The sequence below is a fragment of the Schistocerca cancellata genome, chromosome 1 (genome assembly GCF_023864275.1).
Source record: "Schistocerca cancellata isolate TAMUIC-IGC-003103 chromosome 1, iqSchCanc2.1, whole genome shotgun sequence".
NCBI classification, from domain to species: Eukaryota; Metazoa; Arthropoda; class Insecta; order Orthoptera; family Acrididae; genus Schistocerca; species Schistocerca cancellata.
The window spans coordinates 666965740-666983751 of NC_064626.1; the positions used below are offsets into that span (position 1 = coordinate 666965740).

General features: G+C 39.9%; 1 protein-coding gene across 1 annotated transcript in view; it reads right to left on the minus strand.

Moving 5' to 3' along the window:
* LOC126092594 (collagen alpha chain CG42342-like) overlaps positions 1 to 18012 on the minus strand; it is a 614083-nt gene that overhangs the window by 69605 nt on the left and 526466 nt on the right. The window contains exon 24 of the mRNA XM_049908319.1: positions 17787 to 17822. Within this exon, the coding sequence (XP_049764276.1) occupies positions 17787 to 17822 (36 nt within the window). The remainder of the gene's footprint in view (positions 1 to 17786; positions 17823 to 18012) is intronic.

Genomic DNA, 18012 nt, shown 5'->3' on the forward strand with positions numbered 1-18012 from the left:
TCACTGATTGCTAAAACTTGTCCTAAAAAACTATGTAGCAATTTCTTTCCTCTCATTTTTCAACCATTTCCATTCAAATTTTTATCACACATTTATAGTTCATTCTTGAGAATATTTCACATATTTTTCCCATACTGATGCAGTAAATGATCATATATGCTCCATTAAATATTGTCATGTGACAGAAATGTATGTACACATTCTTCCTCCATAATGTTTGACAGCATTTTTGTAACATTCCAGCACCCTTTTGAAAAGATTTTCACCAATCATCTTTTCAATTCATCTTACATATTTCTTTGTTACATTTATTTCCTGTGATTATTTCCAGTGCTTATTCTCCTTCTCAATAACAGTTAGTTCCACATCCACTTCCAACCTCCACCTCTAATGACCTTGATGTTGACAATACATTAACACTAATCTTCCTTCCTTCACTTTACTTTCAACCTGAGTACAGAAGCTTGCTCCATCAAGCAATCCAGAACAGCTTTCCTACTACGGTGCCAACCTAGTTTCACATAATGTTTCTGAAATGTAACACAACCTACAGAATCTACTCTCCACCTCCCACCCCCTTCCATGGTCTGACAATTAAAACAGCTTTATTTTTCACACAGACCTCCAAGTTTTCAGAGACCACCAGTTCTTATTCCTCACAAACCTTGTGTTTCCTCCACAAAAATTTGTACAATGATATCCTAATTATTTACACCTCCTCATCTGAGTTGAAACCCGTGCCTTCCAACAATTGGAGATCTATACCAATAATCACCTTGCTAAAACAAGTGATTTTCAGCTCCTACTCAACCATCTCACTAAACTACCTGTCTATCATCTGCTTCAAAATAACACTCAAGAAACTCACTGAACCACATTGAAATCATTGCTTGAATTCATAGTCTTCATATCTTAGATGAATAGGTTGTTTCATCTGCCATATGCTCAAGTCCTTCTAGCTAACACCTTAGAAGACCTAAGTTTCAAACAGATGAAAAAACTGTTATTTTGTAAGGTTACAAACCCATGGTATCTGCTTTATAAACGTGGTAGAGTGTCCAACATCTCATATTCCATGTCATTAAATTTACAAGTTGGTAATGGTCAATTTATAATTTTCAGAGTCTCCATAGTTGTACCTTTTGCCAGGATATGATATGTGTATAGTGAGAAACAAGTAGTGGAGCACATCTACAGTCCTCAGTCCAGGAGGGACCCTCTGAGAAATGATCATGGACTGTGCAATATCATAAGTGTTGTGAGTGACAGCATTGACTATTGGCAAAGTCAACTGTTCTTTTAATAAAAGCTGCCAGTCACTACTGAATGTTCAGGATGAGCCATACTATACCATGTACATCATGACTGTGAATAGATGATTTGATTGTAACCAACACTGCTGATGAACATTTTATAAAGAAGAAATATTTGTTATATATGGGTATTGGTATCTTTCTGTCAAGTACCAGCATTTTACTGGATGTGGAGGAGTGACGCATAAGTGGTGGCAAAGAACTGAATGTGAGTCTAATGCTCAATACATGGTCATACAAGACTGGATAGAAGAGATAGATAAGTCAAGAACACTAGAAGTACTGGACTTTTCCATACCCCTTGAACTACCACATATATAATTTTTGACCTGCTCTAGGAAACCATTGTTTTATTGGTATTTGGATGATGTTTTGGGTATCATCAAGTTAACAATATGTTCAGGTACAATGTCTAAAATAAATTTTTAGAAATAAGATGTTTTTTTATTTTTTTATTTTAAATTTTGCAGATGAAATTCCTCAGCATCTCATCAAACATCATTAAAACAAGTAAGTAAAACCACGTTACATGGTTTTTTATCATGAAAAGTTTGAAAAAGAGTCAAAACATACTGTTTATATGAGTACTAATAGTATATTTACTTTTACAGACACAGAGGGTTAGGACCATGTATTTCCAAAAGATTTTAAAATGCAGCATGCGACTACAATGCTTAGCGTGTTTTCTTGCTTATTGCAGTCCAGGAACAAAAACATAAGAACAAATAATTTCACTCTACAATTATAAATATTTGGAAATATTTATGAAAAAGAAGTGGGCAGAAGCTGGGATGGGCTCATAGTTCGGACATTAGACAAGAGTTTTGGCTTGGCAGCTTTTATACATACACTTACTGCATTGAAACATATGTGTGATGTTTTATTCCCCTTTAGTTCTTTGCAGGAAACCTGAATTTGACAATGCTTTCTACTTCTAGGTTGGCCAGCTCCAGTATCGAGTACCTGTAAGGGGAGACTGGCTCCTCTCTACAGTTTGCAGGGCCCAGCAAGATTATCTGCTACTCTGAGGATAAAATCTCACAGCAAAATCTTCTTAGAGGTAAGTAAATTACAAATTGAGTGACCATTGATCATGGCAAATCAAGAATCTTGTAAGAGACATGCATAGACCATCAGTGGTCACCAGCTCAGCCACTGTAGAGTCTAGTCATTCGGTCAACTATATTGACACCACTCTTAGTTTCATTATAAAACTTCACAGTTTCTGGAAGTTTTTTCTCAGTGTTTTCATTGACCTGACTTCTAGCATGCATGTTACTCGGCATAAGGACATTTGTTTCCTTTATCCATTGGTATACTGTGAAAAGATTATCGCCCATCTTGTACAATTGTGCTGCATATAGTGTGTCATCTTCACTTCATGCCACAGGAGAGACTTCCTTGAGTGATCTCTGAAGAGTGCCATTTAAACTCATTCCTCTTTGTTTCAGCTCATCTGCCAGTTTCATGGAGATGAAGAAGTTGTCAGTCATTGAGGAATGGCTGTGTCAACTTTATAACAACATGGTGACCAAGATCCTTGCTTGTATGATGAACTTCATCTTTGCCACAGTAAGGGATCCATTCAGAAAGTGGCACTTGTCAGCATTGCACAAAACCAGAATTTTATCCCATATTTATAAGTTTTGCTCAGCATGTACTGTATGAAAGGTAACCTGCACTTGTAAGGATACAGCTGCTCCTCAACAGCCATGCTTTTGCCTGGCTTGTACTGGGCAATGAAATTGTCAGTAAATAGTATCTGAAGCAAGGCAAAATTTATCAGTTTCCTTGTGTTGTCTCCTTGATGATGCAGAATCGAACCTAAGATGACTGCCGCATTGATATCAAGCATTGCACAACTTCGGAATTTCAATTTTAATCCTAAACTGTTGAAATATACTACAACATCTCATGAATAATGTTGGAGCACACCCAGAAACTATTTAGTGTCTGAAAAATGGTGTTATTGACATCAAATTGCATTGAACTGTGTATGGCTCAAAAAAATGACCCATGTGGTACTTCTGGTATAATAGTTCAATTTTTCATACTTCTACATGTGCAACGGGGATGAACTTTTGATGAATGATACAGCCCTATAAAAAGTCACAGGACTGAGTTAAGAAGCACTCATTGAATAGTGTTGATCCTATATAAAGTTTCAGTTGCATCCAGGGTGCTTATCTTCAGTACTACATCCAAATTTAAGTGTGCTGCACTAATCAAAGCTCTACTATCCCTTCCTATTTTGGAAACACTTCTGTACCAGCTAGTCTAGTGACTAGCATTGACACAACACCAAAGTTGAACCTTGCCATCCCCAGAAAATACCAATGTCTAAGATTGATTCTACGCCATTCTCACTCAACCATACTTTGATAAAATTTCAGGCACTTTCACCATCAAATTTTTCTCAATATATTTCATAGACCCCTTCTCCAAGCTGCCAATGAACTGATAATGAAAGAGTGGTCATCAAAACCCTTAGAAGAGATAGCAATCAGAGCATCTACCTTGAGCAAAAGTGATTAAAAGAAATAAGATTTCCACTGACTCTATGAAAGTCTACTAAGAACCCTTGCAGGAGGGAACCCATTGCTAGATTTTTCCCCCATAATTTCCCTCAAATCAACCTGAATTCTCAAATTTAAAGTTTATTCTTTTAGACACATGATCTCCACATACATACAGATGGTTGCATGCTTGTAGGCAGACATCTGCAGGATGAAAGAGAAATGGAATAGACCATGCAGTCACGTAATCAAATTTGAACAAAAGCTGATTTGGTACTGATCTGTTTCTTTATTAGCCGTACATTCTGTCACCTCTGGCTGTCCTCTGTGGTGCTGTTCTGCCTCAATTTTTCTTATTTTCAGTTCATATGTTAGCTGTAGAATGAACTACTTCCTTTTCACCTCTTGGTTTTGACTACCAGTATTTTCCAAATGACCTAAGCATTTATTGCCACCAACTCCAAAAATGTTGCATAAGTCATTCATTGGTCTTCTCCTACATATAACTCTTGGATTTAAACAACGGAAAATCCATAGTTGAGCACAATGATATGTTCTGTTATTTATTGGGCAGTAGACAGGCACACTGAAAGCAGGTTGCTTCATATTTTCATTTATCAGACAATTCCTGTGTCAGATGTAGACAAAACTCACACACATTCACGCATGAAAGAAACACAATTATATGGCCACTATTGTATCTGGGCACTAAGGTCAAACTGTGACTGTGGTCAGCAGCAATCTCAGCTATGTTGAGTACTGAGGGTACAGAGTCATGGACCACAGAGGGGGAGGGGAGTTGTAGTAGGGTAGAGGTGGGGGAGGGTGGTGTAGTGCTGCCTGTGGGAGTGTGGAGGGATGTGTCAGTGACAGGATTATGGGCTACAAGTTGAAGCCTTGGGAGGCTGTGCTATGGGGGCAAAAGAGGAGAGGAGAGAAGCAGAGAAGAGGAAAGGATTATGCAGATGCACTTGGGTGGGGCAGGGGGGTGGGGTGGGGTGGGGGGCAGTAGGCACATATAAAAGGGTGGAGTGGGAGCAGGGAAGGAGATAGAGGCGGGTAGAGGACAGTGACTAGCAAAGATTAAGGTAAGGAGCATTATGGGAAAGAAGGAAATGTTGCAGGGAAATTTCCCACCAGCACAGTTCAGAAAAGCTGGTGCTGGTGGGAAGAATCTAGGTGGCACATAGTGTGATGCACTCACTGAAGTTAAGTATTTCAAGTTGGGCAGATCACCCAGTTGCTGAGCATGCTGCCCAACATGATGTGCTTGACTGCAATGACTCCTTCACAGCCTGTACCAGCTGGATTTTCTCCCCCAACAACAGCTTTTCTGAATTTTTCTTGTGGGAACTCTCCCTGCAATATATCCTCCATTCCTTTAACCCCCTGTAACAAAAAAGATGGAACAGTTCCAATGATTCTTGTATCACACCAGATAGTAATATAACTTTTTTCTTCTTTATTTTATATCACTTTATGAATGACATCTGTATGAAACTATAAAATTATCAAAATGTGGTATAGGAGAATAAAGAATGGTGCAGTATCTCCAGCCAATATCATCCCATTTCCAAAATGAGAGGACCAAAGTGTGTTACGAAGAGGGAGAGGGTTGCTGCTACAGTACTGACTAAAAGTCCATACAAAAATACTTTAGCGGAACTAAAAAAAGAGGGAGAGAATAATCAACAGAAATAGCACCTTAAGATCTGAAAATAAACAAGGGCATGCAAAAAAATCAAATGGCTCTTTGCAGAAAAGAAAAGGAACATCTAAGAAGATGAGCCAGTCATATGTGCAAGAGAATGATTATTATGAAGATGGTGTTGATGACATTGGTATTTACTGCAAGAACACATACAATGTGCTTTAAACTGAAAGGATCACTTTTTCAAAACCCTGTAATTGTCTCCCATTGTGGCACAAAAGTTTGAAATTTGGCTCAAAGGTGCATAAATCTTTCTTCTGTAATGGTGGAAAAGTGTCGCATCTTGCAACATCACACTCAGGCTTGGTGACCCTTCAAATAGCAAGGTGTTGACACATGTAAAAAAAAAGGTTGCAAAAAAAAGCCACAGCTCCTAAGTTCATGTACAGGGATTCAATTTCGCCACAATTCTGCCCAGTGCCACCGTAGATGTATCACAAAATAATGAGGTCATCACAGCCCCTCTTACCCACATTTTACCTCTTCTTTTGGCATCTATGCAATGGATGTTAGAGCCATGAGACTGAAATAACACATTTTTCTTATGTGTGGCCAAGGAAAACATTTCAGACATGCTGCCACTCAGAATCAACTTGAAAAGAATGCAGGGGGTGGCACAAATAGCATCAATGAAACTACCCCTTTCCCTGTGGCATTGTTTCCCACACATTTCACAATTGAAAACAAAAGTTCACAGTGCAATGTGCTACAGGAAGATGTTCTTGACAACCATTGACACTGCTGATGGCTTCAGGCATTTCAACCTTTCTCTAAGGGCATTGTCAGACTGCATGCCCATTGAACATGATTGCACCCCTGTGGAGTGCAAAAGATGTGTGTGAATTCCTAAAGGACCAAACTACTGAGGTCATCGGTCCCTAGACTTACACACCACTTAAACTAAATTAAACTAACTTATGCTAAGAACAACACACACAACCATGCCTAAGGGAGGACTTGAACCTCCAGCGGAAGGGGCCGTGCAATCCATGACAGGGCACCTTAGACTGCGTGGCCACTCAGCACAGCTTTGGAATGCAGCACAACCACAATTTTTGCTCTTTTGTCTGGATTGGAATCACTAGGAACCATTCAAAACCATTCAAAAAAATTTTAACTTAATCTAGAGCAGCAAAAGATTCTTATACCTTTTCAACACTCCTGTTTGCACCCTCTAGTGGCATGATCATGTCAGAGTGCAACATTAACATGTGTATGAATAAGACAGTAAAGTGGCCCTCTAAGAGCCCCCTCCCCCCAGTTTGGCAACACCCTCAACTTTGTTAAGGATGCTACAAATATAACTTTGATACCAATTCAGCCTGGAAGTTGCTCTTTGTTTAATTCCTACCCAAGGTATGTCAAGAGAGTTGCCTAACCATGAGGCACTCGAGCATCCACCAGGCAGATTTGGTGTCAAAATTTCTAAAGTTACATTTCTAATGTGCTCAACATAGCTGCATGCGTGGCATCAAGGGTGTTGCTGAATGGAGGGGAGGGGAGGGGGGTGTCTTAGAGGGGCCCTCTGCCATTTTATTGATGCACATGTTAATGTTGCACTGTTGCATGATTGTGCCACAGTAGCGCACAAAACAGAGAATCTGAAAAAGCATAAGAACACTTTGCTCCTTCTGATCATGTTCAAATTTTGTTTAATGGTTTTGAATGGTCCCTAGAGGTTCCAGCCTGTGCATAAGAGCAAAAATTGCAGTCACATTGCACTCCAAAGTACTGCTACCATGTTGAAATGGGGATGCAGTCCAACTATGTTGTTAGAGAAGGTTTGAAACATCCAAGGATGTCAGCAGTGTCAAAATTTGTCTAGAACATCTTCTTGTTGCTCATCACACTGTGAAATGTGTGGGCATCAACACCCCAGGGAAAGGGATAGTTTCACTGATGCCATTTATGCCAAACCTGAGGCTGATTTGTGTCAGTCCTGAGTGGCACTGCATCTGAGATGTTGTCCTTGGCCATGCTTAAGAAAACCACATGATTGCAAATGTGAGTGTCACAGTTCTGACCTCCATTACCTAGACATCAAAAGAAGGGGTGAAGCATGAGTAAGAGGGGATGTGATGACCTTCTCAGTGTGTGACATGTCCACAATGGCATTGGGCAGAGTTATGGTGAGATTTGGTGTCAATGTGATATTGTTAACCCACCTTAGAGTTCATATGAACTTCTGAGCTGTGATCTTATTTTTGCAAGTGTCAATACCTTATTGTTAGAAGCATCACTGAGCCCACAGGTGAAGTTGCATGGCATCATGCTTTCGTACTATTACAGAGGAGGGTTCTAGGCACCTTTGAGCCAGTTTCAAATTTATGCATTGCAATTACAGGCAATTCTGGGGTTTTGAAAAGATTATTCCTTAATTCTGTTGCACAGTGTATTTACATTCTGTATGTGGTGAAGACTGTTTCATGTGTTAGGACTGTGTAAACTGTTCTCATGACCAATGTGCTGGAATGGACAATGCTGATAATGCGATTTCTGTAAGAGCATTAATGTTCTCGCAAGTCAAAGGAAGCTGAATATGTAATGAGCCTTGTATTCTTTTTATTTAATACATCCTTTTCAATAACAGGCATACATATTTTAATTTTTCACTTTGTGATAATGAAAGAAAATCGCATTTCAGTTTTATTTAGGTGCACCTTATGTGAAACATTGTTGTGGTCTTCAGTCCTGAGACTGGTTTGATGCAGCTCTCCATGCTACTCTATCCTGTGCAAGCTTCTTCATCTCCCAATATGTACTGCAACCTACATCCTTCTGAATCTGCTTAGTGTATTCATCTCTCGGTCTCCCTCTATGATTTTTATCCTCCACACTTCCCTCCAATACTAAATTGGTGATCCCTTGATGCCTCAGAATATGTCCTACCAACCGGTCCCTTCTTCCAGTCAAGTTGTGCCACAAACTCCTCTTCTCCCCAATTCTATTCAATACCTCCTCATTAGTTATGTGCTCTATCCATCTAATCTTCAGCATTCTTCTGTGGCACCACATTTTGAAAGCTTCTATTCTCTTCTTGTCCAAACTATTTAACGTCCATGTTTCACTTCCATACGTGACAACACTCCATACAAATACTTTCAGAAACGACTTTTTGACACTTAAATCTATACTTGATGTTAACAAATTTCTCTTTTTCAGAAATTCTTTCCATGCCATTGGCAGTCTACATTTAATATCCTCTCTACTTTGCCCATCATCAGTTATTTTGCTCCCCAAATAGCAAAACTCCTTTACTACTTTAAATGTCTAATTTCCTAATCTAATTCCCTCAGCATCACCTGATTTAATTTGACTACATTCCATTATTCTCATTTTGCTTTTGTTGATATTCATCTTATATCCTCCTTTCAAGACACTGTCCATTCCATTCAACTGCTCTTCCAGGTCCTTTTCTGTCTCTGACAGAATTACAATGTCATTGACGAACCTCAAAGTTTTTCTTTCTTCTTCATGGATTTTAATTCGTATTCCAAGTTTCTCTTTTGTTTCCTCTACTGCTTGCTCAATACACAGATTGAATAACCTCTGGGATAGGCTACAACCCTGTTTCACTTCCTTCCCAACCACTGCTTCCTTTTCATGTCCCTCGACTCTTATAACTGCCATCTGGTTTCTGTACAAACTCTAAATAGCCTTTCACTCCCTGTATTTTACCCCTGCCACCTTCAGAATTTGAAAGAGAGTATTCCAGTCAACATTTTCAAAAGCTGCCTCTAAGTGTACAAATGTTAGAAAAGTAGGTTTGCCTTTCCTTAATCTATTTTCTAAGTTAAGTTGTGAGGTCAGTATTGCCTCATGTGTTCCAATATTTCTACGGAATCCAAACTGATCTTCCCCGAGGTTGGCTTCTACCAGTTTTTCCATTCGTCTGTAAAGAATCTACATTAGTTTTTTGCAGCCGTGATTTATTAAACTGATAGTTCGGTACTTTTCACATCTGTCAACACCTGCTTTCTTTGGGATTGGAATTATTATATTCTTCTTGAAGTCTGAGAGTATTTTGCCTGTCTCATACATCTTGCTCACCAGATGGTAGAGTTTTGTCAGGACTGGCACTCTCAAGGCTGTCAGTAGTTCTAATGGAATGTTGTCTACTCCCGGGGCCTTGTTTTGATGTAGGTCTTTCAGTGCTCTGTCAAACTCCTCACACAGTATCATATCTCCCATTTCATCTTCATCTACATCCTCTTCCATTTCCATAATGTTGTCCTCAAGTACCTCGCCCTTGTGTAGACCATCTATATACTCCTTCCACCTTTCTGCTTTCCCTACTTTGCTTAGAACTGGGTCTCCATCTGAGCTCTTGATATTCATACAAGTGATTCTCTTTTCTCAAAAGGTCTCTTTAATTTTCCTGTAGGCAGTATCTATCTTACCCCTAGTGAGATAAGCCTCTACATTCTTACATTTGTCCTCGAGCGATCCCTGCTTAGCCATTTTGCACTTCCTGTCGATCCCATTTTTGAGACATATGTATTTCTTTTTGCCTGCTTCATTTACTGCATTTTTATAGTTTCTGCTTTGATCAATTAAATTAAATATTTCTTCTGTTACCCAAGGATTTCTACTAGCCCTCGTCTATTTACCTGCTCGATCCTCTGCTGCCTTTACAACTTCGTCCCTCAAAGCTAATCATTCTTCTTCTACTGTATTTATTTCCCCCATTCCTAACAATTATTTGCTTATGCTCTCCCTGAAACTCTGTCCAACCTCTGGTTTAGTCAGTTTATCCAGGTCCCATCTCCTTAAATTCCCACCTTTTTGCAGTTCCTTCAGTTTTAATCTACAGTTCATAACCAATAGATTGTGGTCAGAGTCCATATCTGCCCTTGGAAATGTCTTACAATTTAATACCTGGTTCCTAAATCTCTGTCTTACCCTTATATAATCTATTTGATACCTTCTAGTATCTCCAGGCATCTTAAATGTGTATATAACCTTCTTTCATGATTCTTGAACCAAGTGTTATCTATGATTAAGTTATGCTCTGTGCAAAATTCTACCAGGCGGCATCCTCTTTCATTTTTTACTGCCAATCCATATTCACCTACTACGTTTCCTTCTCTTCCTTTACCTACTATCGAATTCCAGTCACCCATGACTATTAAATTTTCATCTCCCTGCACTGTCTGAATAATGTCTTTTATCTCCTCATACATTTCTTGAATTTCTGTGTGATCTGCAGAGCTAGTTGTCATATAAACTTGTACTACTGAAGTAGGCATGGGCTTCATGTCTGTCTTGGCCACAATAATGCCTTCACTATGCTGTTTGTAGTAGCTTACCCACGCTCCTATTTTTTTTATTAATTATTAAACCTACTCCTGCATTGCCTCTATTTCATTTTGTATTTATAACCCTGTATTCACTTGACCAAAAGTCTTGTTCCTTCTGCCACCGAACTTCACTAATTCCCACTATATCTAACTTTAACCTATCCATTTCCCTTTGTAAATTTTCTAATCTACCTGCCCAATTAAGGGGTCTGACATTCCATGCTCTGATCTGTAGAACGCCAGATTTCTTTCTCCTGATAACGACGTCCTCTTGAGTAGTCCCCGCCTGGAGATCTGAATGGGGGACTATTTTACCTCTGGAATGTTTTACCCAAGAGGATGCCATCATCATGTAACCATACAGAAAAGCTGCATGCCCTCAGGAAAAATTATGGCTGTAGTTTCCCCTTGCTTTCAGCCGTTCACAGTACTGGCACAGCAAGGCCGTTTTGGTTAGTGTTACAAGGCCAGATCAGTCAGTCATCCAGACTGTTGCCCCTCTTCAGGAACCACACATTTGTCTGGCATCTCAACAGATATCCCTCCATTGTGGTTGCACCTCTGGTACGGCTATCTGTGTCACTGAGGCATTTAAGCCTCCCCACCAACAGCAAGGTCCATGGTTCATGGGTGAAACATTATGTTATCAATTATCTTGTAAAATAAAAATTGATTAACGTTTTCATACGTGTGAATACTTTTGCAACAAACTCAAAAATAAAAATAATGGCAATAAACTGCAAATTATAATGCAGGAGATCATTTTCCCCCAAATACCTGCAGCAAAACGATTCTTTACATTCCAATTATTACGCATTTTTTCTAAACTACATTTACATTTCAAAATTGTTAAAGTAACTGCTAAGATATGGGGCTCATTGGGCTTGAACATATTTAGAATGTTACCCAGAATATAGGGCCAAACACCATACATGGACCATTTTGCCCTGATCTCCCCTACTGCACTATATACACTAATGGCCATTAAAATTGCTACACCAGGAAGAAATGCAGATGATAAGTGGGTATTCACTGGACAAATATATTATACTAGAACTGACATGTGATTACATTTTCACACAGTTTGGGTGCATAGATCCTGAGAAATCAGTACTCAGAACAATCACCTCCGGCCGTAATAACAGCCTTGAGATGTCTGGGCATTGAGTCAAACAGAGCTTGGATGGGGTGTACAGGTACAGCTGCACATGCAGCTTCAACATGATACCACAGTTCATCAAGAGTAGTGACTGGCGTATTATGATGAGCCAGTTGCTCTGCCACAATTGGTGAGAGATCTGGAGAATTTGCTGGCCAGGGCAGCTGTCAAACATTTTCTGTATCCAGAAAGGCCCGTACAGGACCTGCTACATGTGATCGTGCATTATCCTGCTGAAATGTAGGGTTTTGCAGTAACTGAATGAAGGGTAGAGCCAAGTGTCGTAACACATCTGAAATGTAACGTCCACTGTTCAAAGTGCTGTCAATGCGAACAAGAGGTGACCGAGATGTGTAACCAATGGCATCCCATACCATCATGCTGGGTGATATGCCAGTATGATGATGCTGAATACACACTTCCAATGTGCGTTCATCATGATGGTTCCTAACACAGATGGGACCATCATGACGCTGTAAACAGAACTTGGATTCATCCGAAAAAGTGACATTTGCCATTCGTGCACCCAGGTTCATCATTGAGTACACCATCGCAGGTGCTCCTGTCTGTGATGCAGCGTCAAGGGTAACTGCAGCCATGGTCTCCGAGCTGATAGTCCATGCTGCTGCAAATGTCATCGAACTGTACGTGCAGATGGTTGTTGTCTTGCAAATGTCCCCATCTGTTGACTCAGGGATCGAGAAATGGCTGCATGATCCATTACAGCCATGTGAATAAAATGCCTGTCATCTCGACTGCTAGTGATACGAGGCCATTGGGATCCAGCACGGTGTTCTGTATTACTCTCCTGAACTCACCGATTCCATATTCTGCTAACAGTCATTGGATCTCGACCAATGTGAGCAGCAATGTCGCAATACGATAAACTGCAATTGCAATAGACTACAATCCGACCTTTATCAAAGTCGGAAACGTGATGGTATGCATTTCTCCTCCTTACACGAGGCACCACAACAACGTTTCATCAGGCAACACCGGTGACTGCTGTTTGTGTGAGAAATCGGTTGGAAACTTTCCTCATGTCAGCATGTTGTAGGTGTCGCCACCGGCGCCAACCTTGTGTGAATGCTCTGAAAAGCTAATCATTTCATATCACAGCATCTTCTTCTTCTTGTCTAAATTTCGCATCTACAGCATGTCATCCTCATGGTGTAGCAATTTTAATGGCCAGTAGTGTATGAAATATTACTTAGAAGTGACTGCGGTGCTCGAAAACCCATCATAATTCTGTTTCATTGTACATATCCACTCTGTATTGTTCAATTTCATTCCCCTTTGCAATGATGTTTAGTTGCGATGATTGTTTTGGCTGGAGTTACAGTCATATCTAAGACCTAGGCTCAATTTCAGGCTTCCACATTTCACAGGCTAGTCAGTTTGTCATTAATTGCTTTTTGAACGCTAAGAAGACTCTTGTATAACACTGTTGGACTAGTTTCTCTGGGAGAAGGCAGATATGTGTGTTTGGGGTTAGGGCGGCAACAGTTATTAATTATCATAAAATGTTCATCACAGTTTTACTCCATTAAAGAGTAGAAACATGTCATATAAGTTCAGTTGATAATTTCAACTTACATTCTAAGGAAAAAGAAAGAAAGAAAGAAAAAAAAATGTGCCATAAAGTAATTCTCCAAATGGGATGGAAGTTGGTGGATGTGATGTACAGACAGACAAATGATTACAGTTTCAGAGGAACATGATGATTTATTCAAGAGAAAGAGCTCGACAAATTGAGCAAGGGAACAACATGTTGGTCTACCTCTGACCCTTTTGGAAGCAGTTATTCAGCATGGTGTTTATTGATGGAGTTTTTGAATCTCGTGAGGGATATCATGTCAGATCTATCCAATTGGCATGGTAGACTGTCAAAATCCCAAGGTAGGAGGGTCCTACAAATAATGCTCCACATGTTCTCAATGGGAAATGATTTGGTGACCATATGGCAGGTTACAATTGGGATGGTATCCCAATGCACTGCAGGAGTCTCCAGACACATCTTCGCTGGCCATCGGGCTCAATTCAAAGTGGGACTCATCACTGAAGCCAACTCTACTCAAGCCAATGAGAGTCCAGAGGCAGGTGACAGTTGGGATGGTATCCCAGTGTACTGCAGGAGTCTCCAGACGCATCTTCAGTGGCCATCGGCTCAGTTCAAAGTGGGTCTCATCACTGAAGCCAACTCTACTCAAGCCAATGAGAGTCCAGATTGAATGTGCTCAACACCACTGCAAAGGAGCTTGTTGGTTTACAGAGATCAGTGGTAGTCAGTGCAACGGGTGTCATAAGTTTAGCTCCCTTTCTGTGAACCATCTATTAATGGCCCTTGTGTTCATATTGATGATAATGATGAATCTGGGGCTCTGAGTGCCTCTTTGACAATTGATCGGTCCTTTCATTCTGTCATCTCTTTAGGTCAACCTCTGCCTTCTTGACACTGTGTTCAGCTCTGGTTCATCCATTCCTAACAACATAGTCAGTTCACTCCTATTTAAGTGTAGAGTGATTTTCATATTACTCCAGCTGACTTCTTTGAGCCCAAATACATGTCCTCTGCCAGCCGGTGTGGCCGAGCAGTTCTAGGCGCTTCAGTCTGGAACCTTGCGACCACTACGGTCGCAGGTTCGAATCCTGTCATGGGCATGGTTGCATGTGATTTCCTTAGCTTAGTTAGGTTTAAGTAGTTCTAAGTTCTAGGGGACTGATGACCTCAGATGTTAAGTCCCATAGTGCTCAGAGCCATTTTTTTATGCGTCCTCTCTCAAATGTTGACATCAGCTTATGTTGTTCACTTGCCCATCTGCAAAGCATAGTTACTGTCCAACTGAGAATGAAATTCACAGAGACTTTATGCCCTGGTATTGACATGTCACCTGTTTACTATCCTTGCCAGCTGTGGGGTGAAATTGTGCTGCAGTATCACACATTCATCCAACGGCTGCCAAAGCTTACAGTTTTGCATTTTCCCTCACTTGTCTGAATATCAATTTGTGACCAATTTGTATAACTCCTTCATAGCGCACTTTTCCCCTTTCTTTTTTTCTTTGTCTTAGGCTGTATATTCCATAAGGTAATAGATTTGGAATAGAAGTCTACATACTAGTTCTTAGCTTAAAACCCTGTAGTTTTCTACATGGCATTTAATTTTGTACAAACCACGAACTAAATACTATGAGGCTAATTGTAAAAACATTTATATGTTTTAACAACTGCTTGTCTCTATTGAGGTGAAAGGTGAGTGTGACAGTGAAGCCATCTGGTCATGTATAACAAGTATAGGTGAAACTAAGTTAATTATTGGATGTTTTTACCAGCCACCTGATTCTGCTGTGACAGTTCTAGAGTCATCAAAAGGAAGTCTACAGTCAATATCACGTAAATACCCAGATCATGCAATACTGATTGGAGGTGACTTTAACCTGCCGAACATAGACTGGGATATCTATGGTTTCATTGTGGGGGGTAGAGACATAAAGCCATGAGAAATACTTTTGAACAAGTTTTCTGAAAATTGTCTTGAGCAGCTAGATCAGCAGTCCACACACAATGGAAATATCTTAGACCATCTAGCTACAAATGGGCCGGACCTTACCTACAGTGTCAATATACAAATGGGGATTAGGGTGATCATGATGTCATTATAGCAACTATGATCACAGAATTTAATAAATCAGCCAAGAAGGCTAGGAGAGTGTTTCTGCTAGATACAGCAGATAAGCAGTTATTAACATCTCACTTAGACAGTGAACTGGCATCACTTAGTTCCAGTAATATGGATGTTGAGGAATCAAAGACTCTAAATCATGGCCTAGAGAGTTATGTGCCTAGTAAGTGGGCAAAGGATGGGAAAGACCCACCATGGTTTAATAATGAAATTTTGTGGATGCTGAGGAAACAGAGGCTGTTGCGCTCTCAGTTCAAAAGGGAATGCATAAATGATGAGTGAAAGTTAGTAGAGATTCATGCATCTGTGAAAAGATCTATGCAAAAAGCGTACAAAACTACCACCGTCACACCTCAGCAAGAGACCTGGCAGACAACCCAAGAAAATACTGGTCATGTGTAGAATCACTAAGCGAGTCTAGGGCTTCCATTCAGTCCCTTGTTGACCAGTCTCATGTGGCAGTTGAAGATAGCAAAACAAAAGATGATGTTTTAAATTTCACGTTAAAGGAATCGTTCACACAGGAGAATTATACAAACATATTGTCATTTGACCATCAGGTGGATGCCTGTATGAATGACATAGTAATAAGCACACCTGGGGTTGAGAAACAATTGAAGGATTTGAATGCAAAATAAATCACCAGGTCTGGATGGAATCCCAGTTTCATTTTACAATGGGTACTCTGCAGCATTGGCCCCTTACCTAGCTTGCATTTATTGTGAATCTCTCTCACTGCACAAAGTCCCAAATGACTGGAAAAAAGTGCAGGGGACTCCAGTACATAAGAAAGGTAAAATAGTGGACCCACAAAATTACAGACTAATATCCCTACCTTCTGTTTGCTGAAGAATCCTTGAACATATTCTCAGTTTGAATATAATTAACTTTCCTGAGACTGAGAGGCTTCTGTGCATGAATCAGCATGGTTTTAGAAAGCTTTGCTCATGCAAAACTCAGATTCCATTTTCTGACATGATATACTGAGGACTATGGATGAAGGGCAATAGGCAGATTCCATATTTCTTGATTTCCAGAAAGCATTTGACACAGTGCCCCATTGCAGGCTGTTAACAAGAGTACAAACATATGGAATAAGTTCACAGATATGTGAGTGGCTTGAAGACTTCTTAAGTAATAGAATCCAATATGTTGTCCTTGATGGCGAGTGATCATCAGAGACAAGGGTAACATCAGGAGTGCCCCAGGGAAGTGTGATGGGACCACTGTTGTTCTCTATATACATAAATGTTTTGGCGGACATGGTGGGCAGCAATTTGCAGTTGTTTTCCAATGATGGTGTGGTGTATGATAAGGTGTCAAAGTTGAGTAACTGTGAGAAGATACAAGACAACTTAAGACAAAACTTCCAGTTGGTGTGATGAATGGTAGCTAGCCCTAAATGTGGAAAAATGTAAGTTGATGCAGATCAGTAGGAAGATAAAACCTGTAATGTTTGGATACAGTATTACTAGTGTCATTCTTGACACAGTCAAGTCATTCAAATATCTGGGCATAACGTTGCAAAGTGATATGAGGTGGAACAAGCTTGTGAGACCTGTGGGAAGGAAGGCGAATGGTCAACTTTGGTTTATTGGGAGAATTTTAGGAAAGTTTGGTTCATCTGTAAAGGAGACCATATATAAGATGCTGGTGCAACCTATTCTTGAGAACTGCTCAAGTGTCTGGTATCCATACCATGTTGGATTGAAGTAATACATCGAAGCAATTCAGAGGCAGGCTGTGAGATTTATTACTGGCAAGTTTGAACAACATGTAAGTGTTACAGAGATGCTTCAGGAATTCAAATGGGAATTGATGGACATTATTTTTGAGAAACACTATTGAGAAAATTTAGAGAACTGGCAAATGAAGCTGACTGCCAAATGACTCTACTGCTGTCAACATGCATTGTGCATAAAGACCACAAAGATAAGATACGAGAAATTAGTGCTCCTACAGAGACATACAGATAATCATTTTTCCCTCACTCTGTTTGCAAGTGGAACAGGAAAGGAAATGACAAGTAGTGGTGCAGGGTACCTTCATCCATGCACTGTATGGTGGCTTGCAGAGTATTGATGTAAATGCAGATAAATACTTACAGATTCTCCTTTGGCTCCCTTTTCTCCTTTTGGACCCTGTAATTTAGGAAAAAGGTGGAAATTATTTTTCACTTGTCAATGGAATTAACCTAAATAACTACAGTAAGATTTGAATTAGGCCACAATGCTTCAACAAACAGTATTTTACAGTTTCCTTTAAACCATGCTTTCAAAATAAAGGGAATTAAAGCTAGGTAAACAAGTTTTGTAAATAACTACCTTTACA